The sequence below is a fragment of the Aspergillus aculeatus genome (genome assembly GCF_001890905.1).
Source record: "Aspergillus aculeatus ATCC 16872 unplaced genomic scaffold ASPACscaffold_4, whole genome shotgun sequence".
In the NCBI taxonomy this organism is placed as follows: Eukaryota; Fungi; Ascomycota; class Eurotiomycetes; order Eurotiales; family Aspergillaceae; genus Aspergillus; species Aspergillus aculeatus.
The window spans coordinates 679,828-694,712 of NW_017962979.1; the positions used below are offsets into that span (position 1 = coordinate 679,828).

At 53.4% G+C, this 14,885-nt stretch overlaps 7 protein-coding genes across 7 annotated transcripts; 2 read left to right on the plus strand and 5 right to left on the minus strand.

Moving 5' to 3' along the window:
• Window positions 1-631: 631 nt before the first annotated feature.
• ASPACDRAFT_58439 (alpha/beta hydrolase) lies at window positions 632-1,872 on the minus strand (the record flags this gene model as incomplete). The annotated part of the gene is made up of 3 exons (XM_020203348.1): window positions 632-892; window positions 959-1,273; window positions 1,345-1,872. 3 exons carry the CDS (start codon window positions 1,870-1,872, stop codon window positions 632-634), a joined length of 1,104 nt encoding a protein of 367 aa, XP_020058396.1.
• A 904-nt stretch (window positions 1,873-2,776) lies between these two features.
• ASPACDRAFT_1865764 (putative aspartate transaminase) lies at window positions 2,777-4,798 on the plus strand. The gene is made up of 4 exons (XM_020197867.1): window positions 2,777-3,017; window positions 3,089-4,206; window positions 4,291-4,396; window positions 4,456-4,798. The coding sequence occupies exons 2-4, from the start codon at window positions 3,130-3,132 to the stop codon at window positions 4,518-4,520; spliced, it is 1,248 nt and encodes a 415-aa protein (XP_020058397.1). The 5' UTR covers window positions 2,777-3,017; window positions 3,089-3,129; the 3' UTR covers window positions 4,521-4,798.
• Window positions 4,799-4,933: 135 nt separating this feature from the next.
• On the minus strand, window positions 4,934-6,920 carry ASPACDRAFT_1886463 (putative chitin biosynthesis protein (Chs5)). Its single transcript, XM_020198422.1, has 2 exons — window positions 6,641-6,920; window positions 4,934-6,513 (listed from the first exon to the last, which is right to left on the minus strand). Exons 1-2 carry the CDS (start codon window positions 6,710-6,712, stop codon window positions 5,206-5,208), a joined length of 1,380 nt encoding a protein of 459 aa, XP_020058398.1. The 5' UTR covers window positions 6,713-6,920; the 3' UTR covers window positions 4,934-5,205.
• An 81-nt stretch (window positions 6,921-7,001) lies between these two features.
• Window positions 7,002-8,021, minus strand: ASPACDRAFT_1886464 (uncharacterized protein). The gene has a single exon (XM_020198423.1). The coding sequence runs from the start codon at window positions 7,641-7,643 to the stop codon at window positions 7,095-7,097; it is 549 nt and encodes a 182-aa protein (XP_020058399.1). The 5' UTR covers window positions 7,644-8,021; the 3' UTR covers window positions 7,002-7,094.
• Window positions 8,022-8,342: 321 nt separating this feature from the next.
• On the plus strand, window positions 8,343-9,416 carry ASPACDRAFT_114664 (translation initiation complex factor eIF1A). Its single transcript, XM_020195819.1, has 2 exons — window positions 8,343-8,388; window positions 8,620-9,416. The coding sequence occupies exons 1-2, from the start codon at window positions 8,368-8,370 to the stop codon at window positions 9,046-9,048; spliced, it is 450 nt and encodes a 149-aa protein (XP_020058400.1). The 5' UTR covers window positions 8,343-8,367; the 3' UTR covers window positions 9,049-9,416.
• A 293-nt stretch (window positions 9,417-9,709) lies between these two features.
• ASPACDRAFT_1897255 (ssDNA endodeoxyribonuclease RAD1) lies at window positions 9,710-13,188 on the minus strand (the record flags this gene model as incomplete). The annotated part of the gene is made up of 8 exons (XM_020198721.1): window positions 9,710-10,749; window positions 10,801-11,893; window positions 11,981-12,457; window positions 12,505-12,556; window positions 12,616-12,686; window positions 12,739-12,826; window positions 12,896-13,073; window positions 13,141-13,188. The coding sequence occupies 8 exons, from the start codon at window positions 13,186-13,188 to the stop codon at window positions 9,829-9,831; spliced, it is 2,928 nt and encodes a 975-aa protein (XP_020058401.1). The 3' UTR covers window positions 9,710-9,828.
• On the minus strand, window positions 13,145-14,163 carry ASPACDRAFT_114667 (uncharacterized protein). The gene is made up of 2 exons (XM_020195820.1): window positions 13,720-14,163; window positions 13,145-13,661 (listed from the first exon to the last, which is right to left on the minus strand). The coding sequence occupies exons 1-2, from the start codon at window positions 13,871-13,873 to the stop codon at window positions 13,600-13,602; spliced, it is 216 nt and encodes a 71-aa protein (XP_020058402.1). The 5' UTR covers window positions 13,874-14,163; the 3' UTR covers window positions 13,145-13,599.
• Window positions 14,164-14,885: the final 722 nt, after the last annotated feature.

The window sequence follows — 14,885 nt, forward strand, 5'->3', positions numbered from 1 at the left end:
TGAGAGCAGCGGGGGAGCGGGCAGCGAAAGCCGCGGCAGCTGCGGGGGAGCTGGAGGAGACAGCGCGTGTCAGGCTGGCCATCGAGCGCACGGCGGCCCGCGAAGTATTGGAGGAGGTCAACATGACGGAGTTCGGCTTTTGATCTGCTGGTCATTCCAAGTTAGAGTTGATCGGAGGAGCCAATTGCAATCGCAAGGGGAGCAAGCCAGCCAGCCATTGCAGCTCGTGCGGGGCGGTGAGGCGGTCATCATACTTGAATAAGAATGCGATAAGGATGGAACTTCAAGTCTAAGTATACACGCTCAAGAATACCCAAAAATCAAGGGGATGGACGGCCACAGAAAGAAGAAGAGGAAGAAGAAGAGGGTAAAACGAGGTCTTAATGAATGGCCATTCTTTTCCGATACCGCCTGCCGAGCTCTCCCGGCCCGGTACCGTCATTACAGGCGGCAGTTTGTTTTGGTCCCGGTTCTTGGTGCGTGATGCTGAAGTACGGTGTAATGTATGGAAATAAGACCACCCGGATAAACCATGATCCTCAGATCCTCTCCGCATTTCTCCTACACCGCCAACGGTTGGGGGGATCCATCATCCATTCTACCGAGTATGCATGACGCAGCAGCAGCACTCCTAGTCAATCGCGACGACCGCCTTCAGTCCTTCAATCACTTTCTCGTTATACACCCGCCCCGATTCCAGTATCCTATCTAGTAGAGCGAAGGTATGGGGTGCTCCCTTCATCTGCATCAACTCCACCGAGCATCCTGCAGCTTTCAGCTTGGCAGCATAAACTTCACCTTCATCCCGCAGAGGATCCATTTCAGCAGTGAAGACCAATGCAGGCGCCAGCCCAGCAAAATTGGGAGCTAAAATGGGGGAGATCTTCCAGTCCTGAAAGCCATGTCAGCATCATGCAATTACACATAGCTGGCTCGGCACCGTTTAACGGTAGCTCACCTCCTCTGATGTTGCCGGCCTTGGGACCCCCAGAAAATGTCTGTGAAAGTAGGACATACGCGCTACTGGCAGAGGCACCGTAAACTCCATCTCTTTGTACGACTCGTATGGACAGCCATCTCGATCGAACGTGCCATCCGGCTTGAACGGACTGTGTAGATCGCACACCGGTACATTCAGCACCTGCAGTCGCAAGGGAATGCCGGCGTCACGGCAGAGATGAGCCATGACAGCTGCCAAATGTCCACCTGCTGACATGCCTCCGACCGCCATTCGATTGAGGTCGATATTGAACTCCTCGGCCTTTGACCGGACCTGTCTTGGTAGTTAGTTTTGCGGTCAGATCATTACAATGGGAAGAAGAAGAAGAAGAAGAAGCTGCTGACCCAGTTGATCGCTGTCCAGCAATCATCCACCGGTGTTGGGTATTGATGCTCTGGGGCTAGTCTGTAGTCGACATCAAAGGCCACCAGCTGCCCTTCCAGCCCGTCGACGACTCTCTTACAGAAGTCGTGATCCTTCGATAGGTCACCGAACACCCACCCACCGCCGTGAAAATTGATATAAGCCGCCCTCTTCTGGACCTTACTATGCTCGTCGACCACGGGTTCAGGTTCGAAGATGCGTACTCCTATCTCTCCCCCTTGGACGGGGCATTTCTGTTCAGAGATGCGGTAGATATCTGGACCGCTCGCACGGCCATAGCTGATGGCATATTTGGCTGGATTGCGACGGAACTCTTCAATGGGAATCTCATGGGTGTGAAGCCTTCCCGCGTTATATTTGTTATGGTTCTCAACAAAGACCGGGTCAAATCGCGACAGCAGCTCCAGAGGGATGCTGTTGTGTAGTGGTTGGGTTAACACCTTCGGGCGGATGTCATGTAAGAGCTTTTCGTCATTCAGTGAAGCCATGTTGTTGGTCGTATAGAAGTAAGCAGTAGAGTTAGATATGACGGAATAAGCCCAATGGAGTCGAATGTAAGATGGTCGATTCCCCTAGGCCGAGTTGGCCGGGTATGAAGACTTCCCCTCACAGCCCCTCATCATCGTTATCAAGTAGCGACCGAGTCGATTGGGGTTACCCCGATCAAGCATTGCACAGAACTACTATGTACAGTACTATACTTCGCAGGCTTGCTTCCTATTGGGATAAGTTGTTTGCTTCATTGGCAAGATAAGAACTCGCTGTTAGTCCTAAGGCGTCATAAACCTGACAAGCGAGGAGTGTATAGCGTTGATTCTATCCTATAGTTCCAGCTCGGCTACAACCGGGGGGTCCGAGCAGATGGCCGGCATTTTGTCCGCTTTTATCCGACTTGAACCTCACCATGAGCTCGATTTGACATATCCAGATTCGAACTCCAATTGGGGATGCGCTATCTCAACCCTCCATCTTGCGCAGACAATTGAACTGTAACGACTGTAGAAGTCCGATTCTGTGCAGTCCATGCACTGCTGCTCAAAGCAATGTGGCCAGCCACATGATCCATTCCTGTCATTCTCGTCACCGCCCAGCAACCGACTCATCAAATGGACGACACCAACGAGTAGTGATATCAATGGCACGGGCTGTTGCAGTCACACGAGTCACAATGGCCTCTTCCTGCGATGAACCACGGTTCCAAGAGACCCTTCACTAAGCGGGCTTTCCCGTCGGTCGACTGTCGTCAGCGGCGAAAGCAAAAAAGAAAAAGAAAAAGGGATTAGCCATGCCTAGAAGAACCGAACCGGCGGATATTTGGCTGGGGATCCACGAGGGCGATATCGGCCAATCCTGCATGCCATGCACAGCTGATTATTGACTCATGCATTTGGTCCACCGTCTTTCTCTTGCTGCATTGAGTATCTCGTATGTTGCTCTCCATCTCGAGTCTCCATTCAATACCAGCAAGATCTGATATTGTGCTGTTAAGAGCGTGCTGCTAGCCTCTTGTAAACCTGCTCGTCACCCGTGTCCCCATTCCGATCCAACTAAAAATCCCACTGCTCCACCGACCGGCAATCCTTAAATTCTAACCCACTGCCCCTCGGGAACCCCCCCCTCTCTAAGCTCTAAGGTAGGTGCAGAAGAACTTACCCCGGAACCTGATACACTTCATCGAGCCTACCTCGCTGACAACAATCGAAGATACCCTCAACTTAACCCCCCACAATCCCTCATTACCCACCATGACCGTCCTCGACTTGCATCCGTTGCCGGCGGACGAGATCTTCGCCCTGAACCGCGCCTACAACAACGACACCTTCCCGCAGAAGGTCAGCCTGGGGGTTGGCGTGTACCGCACCGACGATGGCAAGCCGTGGCCGCTGCCGGTGGTGCGGCAGGCGGAGCAGCAGCTGCTGGCGGAGGACAACCTGTTCCGGCACGAGTACACGGCGATTGAGGGGGACATTCCGTTCCTGGAGCTGGCGCGGGACCTGATGTTCGGGTTCGACGCGAAGCAGGCGACGGAGCAGCAGACGGCGCAGAAGGGGCGCATCGGGTCGGTGCAGGCGGTGGCCGGCACGGGCGCCAACCACCTGGGGGCGCTGTTCCTGGCGCACAAGATGAAGCCGCGGACGGTGTGGTTGTCGGACCCGTCGTGGGCCAACCACCTGACCATCTGGGAGCTGGCCGGGGTGCCGCGGCGCACCTACCCCTACTACAAGGCGGACACGCGCTCCTTCGACTTCGAGGGCATGATGGCGACGCTCGAGGCCAGCGCCCAGGCCGGCGACGTCATCCTGCTGCACGCCTGCGCCCACAACCCCACGGGCCTGGACCCCAACCGGGAGCAGTGGAAGGCGATCGCCGACCTGTGCGAGCGCAAGCAGATCTTCCCCTTCTTCGACTCGGCCTACCAGGGGTTCGCGTCGGGCTCCGCCGACGAGGACGCCTGGGCCGTGCGCTACTTCCTCAATGAGAAGCCGCACCTCGAGATGTGCGTCGCCCAGAGCTTCTCCAAGAACTTCGGCCTGTACGGCCAGCGCGTCGGCGCTTTCCACTACGTGCTGCCCCAGGGTAGCCAGAACCTCCGCGACCTCGTCGTCAACAACCTCTGCCACCTCATCCGCGGCGAGTTCTCCATGGGCCCCGTCGGCGGCTGCACCATCGTCAAGAAGGTCCTCACCAACGACGAGCTGACCGCCCAGTGGCACGACGATCTGAAGGTCATGAGCTCGCGCATCAAGTCCATGCGCCAGGCGTTGTTCAACGAGCTCGTGCGGTTGGAGACCCCTGGAACGTGGAAGCACATCGTTGAGCAGGTAAGTTGCATTCGCAATCCACAAAACTCTTTTGGAAATCCCAACTCAAAACCCACCCACCTAATGCTAACCCCGCTTCTGCAGAACGGCATGTTCTCCTACACCGGTCTCACCCCGACTCAGGTCGAGGCCCTCAAGGAGAAGTACCACATCTACCTCCTCAAGTCCGGCAGAGCCTCCATCAGTGGCTGTAAGTTGATCCCGCCTTTTTCCCGGGTTGTAGCAGCCTTGACTAATGATTTATCGCAGTGAGCCAAGGCAACGTTGCCTATGTAGCGCAGGCTATCGACGATATTGTCCGTACAGTCAACTAGAAACCTTGGGATGATAAACATATATAAGATGAACAAACAAAAACAATTAGAGAAGGTGGGAACGAAATGTAGATGGTGGTTGGAAACAAATCTCCAAGGGCCAAGCCCGCGGACAACTATACTGTAAATATATCATGCGCACTGACAACAACACAAACAACAACACTGCAGTAGCTTACACAATGATAGATCTACGTGCCGAATTGGTACCCTCCACGTGGGATGCGTGCATAAATCACGTCAAAAAAATATAAATGAAAGAAGAAATTTAGTAGCACCAAAAAGGAACATAAATTTCTAGATTTGAATCCACAATGCACTGCCGCATATTGTACTTTACCAAACTCAAGGTTGGGCGGAAACGGCGCCAAGTCGAGAAAAACATCAACAAACACCAAACTAGGAAGACGCCACAAACAAACACAACTACAACCGGTGGGATAATACCATGCATTCGGCAAGATAGAAACGCTCATGGTAATGGAGCATGGCTTCGGGAATCTAGAGCCGGTTGACTGATTATTCTTTTCCTCTATCGGCTATACATTCATAGGCGCTACTAAATAAGGTCCATTTGAAGATCGTCGCAGTAATGGGTAAAAAGTAGAAGATGAAAAAAGATGAAAATAACAAAAGAAAAGAAATAGCCGGAAGTATGGCTTAATGAACAGCAGCAGCGACAACACTATAGTGGAACTTCATTGAAATCACCTTCACCTTCCTTGGAATGGCGCTCCTTATCCTTATCGTCTCCTGATGGTTTGCCCTTGTTCTCCTCTATGTGGTGGTCGGATTGGTCATCTGCTGTGCTTGTCTGTTCGTCATGATCGCTATCGCTGGCTTTGGCGTCCGCGGACGTTGCTACCTCCGCCGTATCGTGCTCCTCTTGAACGGGTCGCTCGTCCTCCGCGTGCTCGTCCTCCCTCGCTTCTTCCTCGTCGTCTTTGGGGGGTACCGGCGGTGGTGGGGACAGTCGACCTTCGTCGGACGAGACCTCCCTCTCTTCCGCTGTCGGTTGACCTGTCATTTCGGCTCCGGGGAATGGGGTAAGCGGTGGGTCCTCGAGCTGCTGCTGTACCTGCAGGGCTCCCGAGGGGGCCAGGTTCGATGGCGAAGGTGATGGCGACTGGTTCTGGATCGGATTCTGGTCCTGGTCCTGGGTTTGGTTCGGGCTCGGGGTTGGGTTTGGGTTCTGGCTGATCTGAGGCTGACCCGTGGCGGCGGTCAGGAGCGACGTCGCGGTCGATGTCGTGCGCTGATGCTGCGTGGAGCCATGAATGGGCCCCAGCTGACGGGCCTTGGGATCCGCATTCAGATAGTAGCCGCGGACGCTGACGATGGTGCCTTCGGCCTCACAGGCATCGACCCACTCGGGCACGACCACGGGAATGTTCATCTCGACCGCCTTCTCCCAGAGGGGGCCGCGGCCCTCCGTGCAGACAAAATGCGTGGTATCGATGCGGACGGTGTCGATCAGCTTCCCGCCGATGCGGTCGAGCGCGGCCGCGAGCGCATCCTTCTGCTGCGGGTGCAGCACGCCCGCCGTGACCGTGATGCCGGACAGATCGGTCATCTTGTGGGTGCGGCAGACGAGCTTCTCGGACTGGTAGGTCCCCGCGGTGGTGCGCAGCACCAGGTGGAAGGTGTACTCGGTGTGGATGGCCAGGCCGCTGATCTTGGTGCTACGTGTCTCGAGCGGGCGAGGGATCGAGCCGGCCTTGGAGCCATTGCGATAGAGGGAAAGGGATTTCAGCGACGCGGTGGCCAGGTCGATGGGATCCCATTCGAGGACGAGGGAGGTCTGGGTTGCGTTGCGGAGGCGGAGGATCGGAGGCGTGGGGGTCTTGACGCCGTAGGTGTTGAGGATGCGTTTCTGCAGCGTCTGGAAGGCGGTTGCGCTGGCAGTTTCGGCGGCGTGGTTGCGCGCGACGGTGATGTCGACGATGCTACCGGATGTGATGTTGTTAGGCAGGAGCACGGAGGGGAATTCGATCTGGGGGAGATTGTGATAGGCGAATTAGCATGAAGTAGGTAGGTGAGGTGTTTGTTCGAGAGATGCAAAGGAGCCTCTGTCATCACACAGTCGTCACAATTCCAGTAACAGTAGAAGAGCCACTTACCAATCTGTTGTCTTGAGTCAAGAGGACGGCGACTCCGGCGTCGACCTTCCCGACAGTCAAGGATACCAACATGGCGGATTAGGTGGAGGAGCGCAAGCTGTAAAGTGTACCGGCGGAGCGACCAGAGATAGCGCGCAAACTCAATGATTTACGATGAAACACAAGGGGTATTTAATGCCCAGGAATTGAAGTCTCTGTCCAGGCAGTCTTGCCGGCGCGATGACAAGAAAGATGAGGAAGAGGAGGAGTACGTAAGTCAAGTCGGAGGAGGAGATGGAGTGTTATGTTTGGTTTCTCGAAGATCGGCCGGTTAGGAACAAACCAAACCTAAGTTGTCAATGGACCGTTTAACCGCCATCACGCTGTTTCATACCATCCATGCAAGATGTTTATTCACTCCATTTGATTACAGAAGAAAGTGCCATTCTCATTTTAAGTCAGTGTAAACTGTGTATCATTTACGCTTAGACTGCTTATTATCCCATAAGACACGTTGCTTCAGCTTGCCAGTCCCAGCTTTCGGAGCATGAAGCATCACCCTGATTATTTTGTCCACAATCTCTCGCATATCCTTCTCAATGTCCGAAGACTTTGCTGTGACAACCTCTTCCCGAACGGTAAAGTCAACCGATCCTCGTAAGCCGGCAATCTGTGTTTCCTCAGTAGCGGCCCTTGGAAAAGAGCTGATCGCTTTGCCGTCCTGAGCGTATCCACGCTCCGCCAAAGCTTTGCGAAACGCCACTCTGGACCTTCCCATCGCCCATGATCGAACGACACTCTTGTAATCTAAAAGCATTCTAAGGCCAAATGAGTACCATAGCGTATCGCGAGGCCGAGTTTGGTATATATGAGCAATTTTGACTCTTATAGGGTTGTTCAAAGCTAATTGTTGAGCGGCGATGAAAGGCATCTCGTGTTCGACTTGATAACGAAGGGTGTATCGTGCCGTTTGGAAGCGCAGGTTCCCTGTGGCCCCTCCGAGCCTCGCTGCGCGCTTGGCCATTGATTCTCAGGTGAATGCCCTTTGTCGAGAGAGTCGGTTCCTATTGACGAGGGTGGGATAGGACAATGCAGGCGGATCCCCAGAAGGAAGGGCAGTCAGCACCGAGGTAGCACTGAAGTCCCGGGATTGAGTTCAACTTTCTGGCCCAGAAAACAAGTAAAGCACTCTGTCGGTAGACTGGATGGGGCAGATGGAAGTTCGGAAGCGACGAGCTTGAAAGCGACAATTGATGGCTTTAGTACGTCAGTTTCATATACGCTGGTTGTGAATATAACAGCGCTGCCAGGTACAGATGCCACAGAGCAGAGGAGGCGCGTCGGAGAGTACTAGTCAGTTGTCAAGATCCATGTTTGCATGGGTCATAGGTTACTAACAGTTATTGAAGCTACTGAGTTATTACTTTCTTCCTCCAGGCTCTATCGATAACGCGACTCTACCATTTCTGCCGGGCGGTCGACGGTTTCTGCTTGTGAATGGTGGACCTGACGCAGATGTCCTAAGGCATCAATCAGGCTGCCACGCCACTCCCCCCACTAGTGCTTACATAAGAGGCGGCAGAGCCTGAAAAGCGTCGAAATCATCGTTGTCTCTTTCTGTCTTCCACCCCCACTTTCAACCCTCTGCTGGTCCGTAGGGACGTCCATCTCAACAATCCACCCCTTTCGTGTCCGATCATCGGCTATCGCATCGAGTGAAAGACCAACGCGGTTAGCGAGATTGCACCATGCCCAAGAACAAGGGAAAGGTGAGAACATCAACCCTCCGTGAACCCCGCTTCACAGATTTTCGCTTTCAGGCTTGCTGGTCGCCACGACTCATACTACCGTATCCCGCTGCGCCCGAGTACATCAGCCGGGTACTGTGGTAGTTCTAGGTGGCGAGGCTGGCGTTGGTGAAATTTACTTTGCGGGATTCTTCTCACAGCCTTGCTACATATGAGGACCCTTGTGCTAACGCATGTTTTTACTACCAACAGGGCGGTAAGAACCGTCGTCGTGGAAAGAACGAGAACGACAACGAGAAGCGTGAGCTCGTTTTCAAGGAGGAGGGCCAGGAGTATGCGCAGGTCGTGAAGATGCTCGGTAACGGCCGCCTGGAGGCGCTGTGCTTCGACGGCGAGAAGCGCCTGGCACACATCCGTGGCAAGCTCCGCAAGAAGGTCTGGATCAACCAGGGTGACATCATCCTCCTCTCGCTGCGTGACTACCAGGACGAGAAGGGCGACGTCATCATGAAGTACACCGCCGACGAGGCTAGAAGTCTCAAGGCCTACGGCGAGTTGCCCGAACACGCCAAGATCAACGAGACCGACACCTACGGTCACGAGGGCTTCGAGGACAACGTCGAGTTCGACGAGGACCGCGAGAGCGAGGAGGAGAAGGAGATCGATGTCGACGAGCTCTAAGCTCGCCTTCTTCTCTCGTCTCCGATGCATTCATTACCCCCCACTGCGCCAGGAGAGCTCCCCTGGGACTTACTCTTGTCTCTCCCCCGCCACACGTCCTTCATGCTATTCCTCTCGACACGTCAAACGTCCTTTTTTCCGGGAAGGAAAATTCGCCTCGGTTCTTGGATTCCTGTGGGAGCAAGCATGTGCTTGCGCCGGAGGGGTTCTGTGAAACCTTGGCGGCGGTTGGCCTGGGCCTTATCTTGTCCTACGCCATTCGTCTTTTTCTCCCCGGGAAGGTCTCTGGAGGATGAATGAAGGCAGCAGCGGCGCCTTTTTTCACCCGCTTCGCTACATGCGCTCGCCTCAATCTTGCGTGTGGCCTTTCGCAATATAGGATATGAATCATCGGCAGGGTTAAACCTGCGGGTTATCTCAGTTGGGTCTTCTTGGTTCGCCGGATCATGATCCATCAAGAGAGCCGCCTTCGGGTTGTCTACGGAGGAGTGGGTCGCAATACGTACCGAAAAAAAGACGGGCTGCGTGCGGCCTGGCTTTGTGTTGACGATTTTCTTTTTCTGTTCCCTGGTTTTACCTTCTTCAAAAGCTGCTCCTTTGTTTTTCAGGATGATAGAGTTATGAAAAGGTTACGAATTCTAAAATTTACTATCAAAGCAAACTCCATACTATACGTAGATTTGACGTGTAATTTATCCCTTTCATACCGCTTTAATTACACAAAATGCGGCTGATGCAAAAGACTCATGATGTACATCCTGGTACTGCGGGCGTCTTGAACTAATCCTCAAACACGCTCTTCCGGAAGAAACTGACGATCTTGCGTGCAGCCTCAATCCCCACGAGCGGATCCAGCTGCTCCACGCTCATATTCGCAACCTCGTGGATGTTCTCCGTTTCCAGGATGAGCCGCTCGAGAACATTGGGGCTCACCCCAGGCACGGCTCGGAGCATGTCCTGAGGCAGGAGATTGAAGGTCCGGTGCTCGATGCCCGCCGCGGCCATGATGTCCCCGGCCGGGTGGGACGACGAGGCGATATCCACGTCGAGGCCGATCTGCACGGCGCGGATCGGGTCCGGCTCCGGGTTATTCTTCTTCAGCTCGGCGAAGATCTCGGCGGTCTGGTAGGGGGAGGAGGACCAGATGATCCTCAGCTTGGGAAAGGTCAGGGTGAGGAGGACGAGCAGATGCTGCGCCGACTTGGGGCTGGAGGGGTTGACCAGGGAGCTATTCGCGGAGAGGGTGCTGGTCCCGGAGGACGAGAAGCCGAAGTCCGTCATGAAGGAGGTTCCAGGCGTGGTCGCGGACGCGAAGGCGTCGAAGGTGAAGGACTTATTCTGGTCGAACTCGATCAGCAGAAAGGGGTTCTTGTAGTGCTGGAGCATCGTCTCCGCTTGGTTGTAGAGGCGGCCGTTGCGCAGGGAGGTGATCAGGTCTCGGATGGACTTGCGCTCGACGCAGATGTCCGGCGTCAGGATGTAGTCGCCAACGGTCAGCTGGCAGGGGATCACGATCATGTTGTTTCCGTGCAGGAGGGACGGGAGCGCGCTTCGGAATTCCCGGACGTCGACCACGACCCGCGGTGGTGAGGCCGTTGCGGCGAGTCGGCCACCTCCTGCAATGCGGGTGTTCACTGTCCGGAGGAACTGCTCCTGGGGGTCCTCTAGGCTTTTATCATGGACGATAGTCACGGCCATACTCTGTAGGTCTCGTTAGCAACCGGTGTGTTGAGAGGTGCAGGAGATACGTACGCCCTTCTCCTTGATCAGCTTCGTGAACGAGTCCTTTTCTCGTCGTACAGCACTCAGGTACCGCTGCTCTTCCACTGAACCTCCATAGTAGACAAAATACACGCGCACATTTCTGCCCACATGAGAGCTCCGGTAGACCTCGACTCGTCGGATGAAAGCAGGGTCTGGTTCGTACATGATGATGTACCGTGGACGAACCTCCTCGAGGATGTGCTCGTCCATGTCGCCATCGTAAGGGTGTATCATAATCAAATCGTTCATATCATATAGTTCGTAATAGTCATCCATGTCGTCCAAGTCCTCCACAACTATCTCCTCCTTCTGGGTTTCCTCGACTTCTGTGGGCTTTATTTCATCTAAGAGTGCCGTGACTTGACCCGAAGGTTCCATCTCCACTTGAATGCCGGCGTTGGGCGCTCGTCCGGGGCCTGCTGCTGCACCTCCACCACGAACGCGACGTCGTTTGTTCGCGGGTGCTCTGGGGTTCACAGTCCCCGGTGCAGGCGTGCTCGTTGCGCCATTGGATTCTTCGTTGGGTGGTTTGGAGGAAAGATTCTTGCTGACGTTGGATAGAGAGGCCTTCCAGTCTAGGTATTCTCGTAGCCTTCGGCGCATCATAACTTCAGCCGAGCCTTTCTTTTCACCCACAGCATTACCGGGATCGGAGCTCTCCCGCTTCCTGTTTCCGACATGAGCATGCATTGTTGCAAGATATTCACGAAGCTGACGGCAGGTTCTCTGGTCGCTGCACATAATCAACACAGTGCTGTTTGATTCGTCAACATTTGAGGGGTTCAGATATGCATCGGTCTCGATCTCCTCAAGCACTTCTGCCAGTACCTCCCACTTCGGTTGTTCTTCTAGAACCGGTTGCAGGGTAGTAGGAAACGAAGTCAATGATGAACGAGCCACCTCACTACTTATTTTGCCTTGATATACTCTCGCCTTAGCCGTTTGAAATAACACGTCAGCTGCATCAAGGAAGAGCCAGGGGGAGTAATTGTGCCTTGTAGAGCCGGGAGGCGGAGTATGGGCGGTCACAATGAGGTCGAGAAATTTGAGAAACGAAACGGCATCATAGGTAAGCAGGGCACTGGCGTTCAGTCAGTAATTTGAAATGGATGATCGATACGGCCATTGCAGTGGGAGCAGACTTCATAGACCGAAGAAGTGAACATACTGGAGAATAGAACGCAGATCCGACAAGTCGCTGACAATTTGCCTGGTTCTGAAGCTCACCCGATGCCACATCGGGTCAAGCTGGCGCCTAATGGCAATGTCAAAGCTTCGATGCAAAGCACTGTCCAGAGTCCAGTCTGCGATATCAAGCCCCGTATTCGCCTTCTTTAGCTCTCCGATGCAGATTTCCACACACTCAAGGACCGCGTTTTGTATGTCCCGCATCTTGTCACTCATCGGTACCTCAAGCTCGATCACCTCGGCTTTTCTATGGCCTTCCAACGACTCTGCAACGGTGACATGAAAGCGCGGCCATAGCGATGCTTTGCGAAGAAAGAGATTTCGCATGGAGGTAGCCAATGGAGCAAACCCTGTTGTGAACGGCTCGGGGGAGTCTGAGAACGCTTTGAGGAATCCGGTCTTGTTCGCTTCTCTATATACACGAAGGATAAAAGCTTCGAGGGAAGTTGCAAGAATTCTACACCTCATCAGTATCGGAATGCATTCCGGTAGTTAGTGGCTTACTTGTCGGCATGGAGCACAACCATGCCCGTCACTTTCGAAGGGTCGAGGAGCTCTAATGAAGGCGTTATCAGAGATCAACACCCTTGAAAGCATACAATGTGTTTCACTTACTGGACAGAAAGTCCACCACTAGTATTCTGGATGTCACACTCAGAATACCACCCGCGGCATATAGCTTCTCTCTGTACGACGTTAAGCACGAAATACCGTGAGCGTGGACCGACCGTGACCTACCTCAACGAAACCGTAGCTCTATCAGTGTTGATCACCTTGAGACCCCTGGCCAGAGGCGTTTTACTGATTGCATAGTGTTCCGCAAGCGCTGCAAGCTGTGGTCAGCCACTTTCCGAGGACTGCCGTCATAGTTTGAGACCGCAATCAGGCCGCGCACCCTCTCCAATCCACTCATTCTCTCGATCGTCAGCACCAACGACCAATACAAGGTTGTTTCCAGCCGCATCGTAGAAGTGAAGTAGATTAGTCACTAGCCGGAGGAGGCCGAGGCCTCGAGCAAGAACCACCAATTCATCCTCCCCGCGCAGTTCGGTGAAGATGTCCTGCTGGTATTGCTAATTGTATCCTGTTAGCGAGTCCTCGACATGTTGAGCCGGATGTACAAGACATCAGAAAACTTACCAGAGGCAGGGACAGCTTCACCGGGACATTGGCTCGTTCAGGCGGCATGAGGAAACTCTTGACGCGACAGAAGACAGCCTCGCATCGCGCTGTGAGGAGCAAAGTGAACGCGGGGTCACGTGTATCATGATGTAATGATCCCTTTTTGGGACAATCCTGCAACGGGTTGCGGGCAGAAGCAGGGCAGATGAGGTATACTCATGCAATCAGTTGATGTGCTAGTTCTACGAAGAGAGATAATGGGGAAGACTTGTCTATCTATGGGTTTCATGGGTTTCACAGACTGGTGCAAAGGAAGCACACCGGTATGCAGGTATCATGGTGCAGTCTGCGCTAAGTAAATATATCCCCGCAATCGCAACGTCAAAAAGTAATTCTTTACCGAACAACGTACGTAATTCTCATGATTAATACAATTGAAGTATGAAAGTAGGTGACCATCTGAGATGTCCGGCACATTCACTGGTTCAGCTCCTTCTTACGCGCCTCGATCTCTTCCTTTGTTGCTTTAGGTGGCATGTCTAAGAAAGCAGGGTCAACGAGGAGAACCGCTCAGCAGCAAGAAAACTCCAGACTCACTGTCCGGGATCTGAGGGCCCTTTGACAGGTGATCGAGCATCGAGGCTTTCTTTGTATCCTGGCCAGGGTTTCTCTGCTCCGAGGAGTTGGAAGGGCTATCGTTGTTACTGCCGTGGGCAGTAGGGAAGCTAGCAGGCTCGGGGATGACAGGCATCGTGATGAGTAACGTGTTTAGCTTGACTTAGTGATGAATAAATGTATAGTGAGGATAGAGAACAGTTGGATGATTCTGGGGAGTTTTAAAACAGTTGCAACGAGAGAGGAGGCCAGAGACAAGCGGGCTTTTCTATAGTTGCAGGCAACGCGATGACGTCGGTTGGGCTTTGATAATTCGACTTGATAAGTTGACAATGTAAGCACACTCGCAGCCACATGACATGACCAATTCAAGATTGAGACGTACTACTACAGGAATAAGAAGCTGCCTAGACGCCGAAGTTCATCACATTCTAGCAGTTATTGTCTTCTACTTTACTGTGTCATTTCTGCCTAAGATGGCCTTTGACAAATGCGGCAACATCCCGTCTAGGATAAGGACACAATAAGGACTTCTGACTATGGGAGCGATTGCGATGATAGTGATTTAACCAGAAATCCTAACATACGAACAGCATTTATGTGAAGAAGACATGAGGATAATTGCCATTTTGCCATAGTCAGTAGAGTACTCTTTATGCAGTGGAGAGTAGTAGAGGTAACTACTCGTACTCGTACGTTGCAGGCCCAGCCCACCGGAATCCCCACTGCGCGCCTCTTTAGTGCCGCCGCCCGCCTAAGCCTCTCTCTTTCTCTCTCCGCCCAGGCTCCCCCTCCCCTCACGTTTCTCTTCCTGCTACTTGCTACTTGACCTCTTTGCCCCCGTCATTCAACCTTCAAGGCAGATTCTCACACCAGCGGTCGGTGTCTCCCTATGCGCATCCTTCTTGATGATTCTGTATTAGAATATCTTACTTTTTTTGCCATTCATGCTAACTTTCCACCCAGCTCTCAGAACCCGAGGGAATCCAAGCTACCCCCTACTCCCAGTGACATCCGTTACTGCCGCGCCCTATCAGCCAACAGTCGTGCCTGAGGATCAACGACCCTTTCGATCCATTGGGCCTCTAGAATCGCACCAAACCACCTGCGATGCGTCCGCAAGACACTATATAATCGCACTGATCGCC